This window comes from Phytophthora parasitica, assembly GCF_000247585.1.
Source record: "Phytophthora parasitica INRA-310 unplaced genomic scaffold supercont2.12, whole genome shotgun sequence".
Lineage (NCBI taxonomy): Eukaryota > Oomycota > Peronosporomycetes > Peronosporales > Peronosporaceae > Phytophthora > Phytophthora nicotianae.
In genome coordinates, this window is record NW_008648998.1 from 1,450,764 (window position 1) to 1,454,248 (window position 3,485).

Sequence of the window (3,485 nt, forward strand, 5' to 3'; positions counted from 1 at the left end):
TCTGTCGCCGGATTCCAGAACTTCCAGTACTTTGCGTCATCTTCATGGCGGTTTGCAGAGTTTGTAGTGCTTCACGCACATCGCCAGAGTTTTCGAGGATACGAGCCTTGATGATGTAGTACGAGAGCGATTGACGAACAGAGAAGTCGTAGCTGAGAGCCTGATCTAGAGACGCTGAAGCTGCTTTGAAATGTTCACGTTCGAGACTCACTCGAGCCTGCATAAGGTGCGCCTTGGAGTGTCCAGGCTCCATTTTCAAGACCAAATTGGAGGGTAGTACCAGCTCCGACTTTTCGTTGAAGTCCTAAGTACATGTACCAGGCTGGTACATGCATTCAAGATTTCAGCAATAAAATTGGGCGGCTTGTCGACAAGGAAGGCTCTCGAGGTAATGCGCATTTACGTTTTTTGCGGCCTATTACGAGCTCCGCCACGTGATCGGCTTGTATCGTCTTGTTGCACACTCGTAGCTTTGACTCATACACTGCAATGCTATTCTCCACCTTTCTTTGGTGGATCTGGGCTTCTTTTACTTCGAAATACATGTATACACGCATAGAGAGCGAATATTTCTGCCTCGCGCTACCGCAGGCTTCAATGCCATCGCATTTAATGCTGTTGGTGGGCAAGGCTAAAGCTTAGCGCAACCGCGTTTGAAGCGCTCGAATCAGTGCCGAACGTGAAAGTCACAAGACATAAACTCCTGGAACTGCTCGTCATCGAGATCTCAGTCATGTGAGGTCCAAGTCGCACGCAGGTGGTCAGCAGGGGAGCGCTGTGCATGGCAGCCACTACCTGGTGTAGTGCAGCGCGCCGCCGCTCGTACACGCACTTGTCGAGAGACAGCGAGTGCTACAGTTGTCCATATTGTCAAGAGCCGTCGGTTGATAGCAATGTATTAGTAGTAAAATAGCACCTGGTTCTAGTGTACTATCATGAAAATTACACTACGTAACTACTGTAGTATTTTATGTATTACTATAGCATTATTAATAGTAATGATCATAGTTGCTTGAGCTTTTATCCTACAACAATCGTTACTACTGTAAGTACGCCCAAATACTACATCTTTGCTTTATATGTTACTTAGTGGTTTCCATTTTAGTAGGGTATGTACATTGTACTCAGCTCTTCTGTTTGGTGCAAAACGAGTCAAAGTCTCACTTGAAGATGCTATGGTCGTACTGTTGCCATTTTCTTCTTGACAACAGGATCCTCCTGGCCCTCCACAACTGCTGGAGTCGTCGCAGCTTTTGACGACTTGGCTTGCGGCTGCGGACTGATGAATCAGTGCCTGAGCTGCAAATAGATAGCGCTGCACCCGAGCGCTTCTACAGGAGTGAATAATTTCAAGCTGCGTGTCTCGAGTTCTCGGAAGTAGGAATGAAATAGCAGCGGGAACTGTTCGCTTGGACTCAACAGTGTCCTGGTGGTTCTGCGCTGGATCCGTAGAGACTCGTAGTTGAACGCGGTTATTGTGCTCGTCTTACCATCCTAGTTGGCGAGCCTCTAGTCTTGCGTAGCAGGCGTCACCGCATCGCTGGGTATCGGTGCAGTAAGTCGAGAAACGCGTTGAGCTGCGGCGGGATGACTGCATCGGGAGCTTTACCGGGGTCCTCCCAGCGCGGATATCGCCGACGAAGTAGAGCTGGTGGATACTTGAATACCGCGCATATCCGCATCCCGGTAACCGCACATTTCAGAAGTCCGCATAGCTATTTGATTGGCGGGAGTTGCGATTGCCAGTGACCAGTACTATGCGGCAGGTGCATTAGCGCACTGACAAACTTCCGACGGGACAGTCGGGAAGTAACGGAGGAGTTCGACAGGCATCTTGGCAATCATTAACGGGGTGGTGTATGTTGGCATGATCGGCAGCGTGCCGTACAGCAGACACGACGACAGTAGTGCCATAACCGGCGAGACGTCTAGGAGTAGACAATAGGCTATTCCGACAGCGCGCCGTGCAGCGGTTACGACGACAGTAGAGACGACAATGGCGATGTCGCATCGGGAGTGACGATATTGCAACAGCGATCTTGTCGATTATAGTTTGTAGCACGAAGTCCTCCAAACCATGATGAGTAGCTGGCAAATTGAAAAATGAATATCAAAACTCCGCCGATCTGCGCGGCGTTCCGCGACCGCTATCTGCAACTTTAAATATTGGCGCGAAAAAGTTGAGCACGCTCATTGGTCGGCTAAGATTCCACCAATGATCATCATGAACCGCTTCGACCTCAACTTCAATTGGTTTGGACAAATTCGAAGTCCCAAGTTGAATCTCCACATCGTGGATCTCACTTCAAGCTCTTCTGTTGAATTAGAGACTCTGTTGCATCTGAGAATGGCCTAATGGGTTAGTACGAATCCTACTCAGATTTATTGCCAGTTTTCGGCATTTTTACAAGAGCTTTCGTTGTACTATCAGATACCGGTAATTTTGGTACAGATTCGACACACTGGCCGTTTCAAAAATCTTTTTCTCCAGCGAAAAACGAAGGCCTTTGGAGAAGAAAGCAATGGAGCGTAGTCTAATAACTGTGTGTGAGCTATGGTCGTGTTTCTGTGTGCACGAACTGGTCTTACGCTATAATACTCTGTGCTGTGTGGAAGCAGGAGCTTGTATTTTGGTTGCTGATGGGTAGATCACAATGGCTTGAGAAGGTACGTGCTGATGGGGTACACGACTAGTTTTTGGGCAGAGAGGCGCACAGCAATGCCGAGGGTCGACCCCGCGCAGAAATCAGTGCAGGCGAACTTGCATCGTTCGCCATCCAACGATGTCCTTCTGAACTATACCTGCTACTCAACCGCTCAAGTAAAGTTGTGCAACGCTGTGCTGTGTGTCACAAGAGCGAGATAAATTTGAGTTGAATAAAGCACGCTTGCAGCATTTTATTTTGTACAAAATTCGTACTACGAATAAGAGACTAGAAGTACTATTTGTACACTACTAGTAGTATTCAGGAGAACCAACACATAAGTTATGAGGTTATATAAGCAGCCAATTCGCGCTAATGATTTATTGTAAACGGCATAAGGCAACATGGTAGACGTTGCTTACGGAAGGCAGAATCAAATTATTCTGCATGTGTGGTGCTTGTCATCTGGCCAGCCTGCGGGGCGAACTTCGTCTTGATGCAGGTGTCCGTAGAATTTAGCTCGGCATTCTCGTGTGAATCGATGAGGTACTCACAGGATATGTGTTTGCGTCGTCGCCATTTCTTGTCATAATGGTAGCACGATACACCCGGCTGGTACCAGCGCCCATCATGCCATCCATGATCGCGCGCAAGGCATGCCCACTTGAACACGCGGACAACATCATTAATAACTCTTGTATAAGCGACAATGCGTCGTGTAGATCTTGATCTCGTATTCTCGTCCGCCATTTCTCCCCGTTGCTCGGACAGCCAGCACTTGCCGAGAACCTGCTCGTGAAACTTCACCTTGCGCTCCAAATCCATTTTCCTGTACCGAAC

At 48.3% G+C, this 3,485-nt stretch overlaps 2 protein-coding genes across 2 annotated transcripts; both read right to left on the reverse strand.

The window, feature by feature from the left end:
* Positions 1–434: 434 nt before the first annotated feature.
* On the reverse strand, positions 435–1,914 carry PPTG_22187 (hypothetical protein; the record flags this gene model as incomplete). The annotated part of the gene is made up of 4 exons (XM_008902081.1): positions 435–852; positions 1,186–1,272; positions 1,610–1,658; positions 1,781–1,914. 4 exons carry the CDS (start codon positions 1,912–1,914, stop codon positions 610–612), a joined length of 513 nt encoding a protein of 170 aa, XP_008900329.1. The 3' UTR covers positions 435–609.
* Positions 1,915–3,083: 1,169 nt separating this feature from the next.
* On the reverse strand, positions 3,084–3,470 carry PPTG_22188 (hypothetical protein; the record flags this gene model as incomplete). The annotated part of the gene is made up of 1 exon (XM_008902082.1): positions 3,084–3,470. One exon carries the CDS (start codon positions 3,468–3,470, stop codon positions 3,084–3,086), a length of 387 nt encoding a protein of 128 aa, XP_008900330.1.
* Positions 3,471–3,485: the final 15 nt, after the last annotated feature.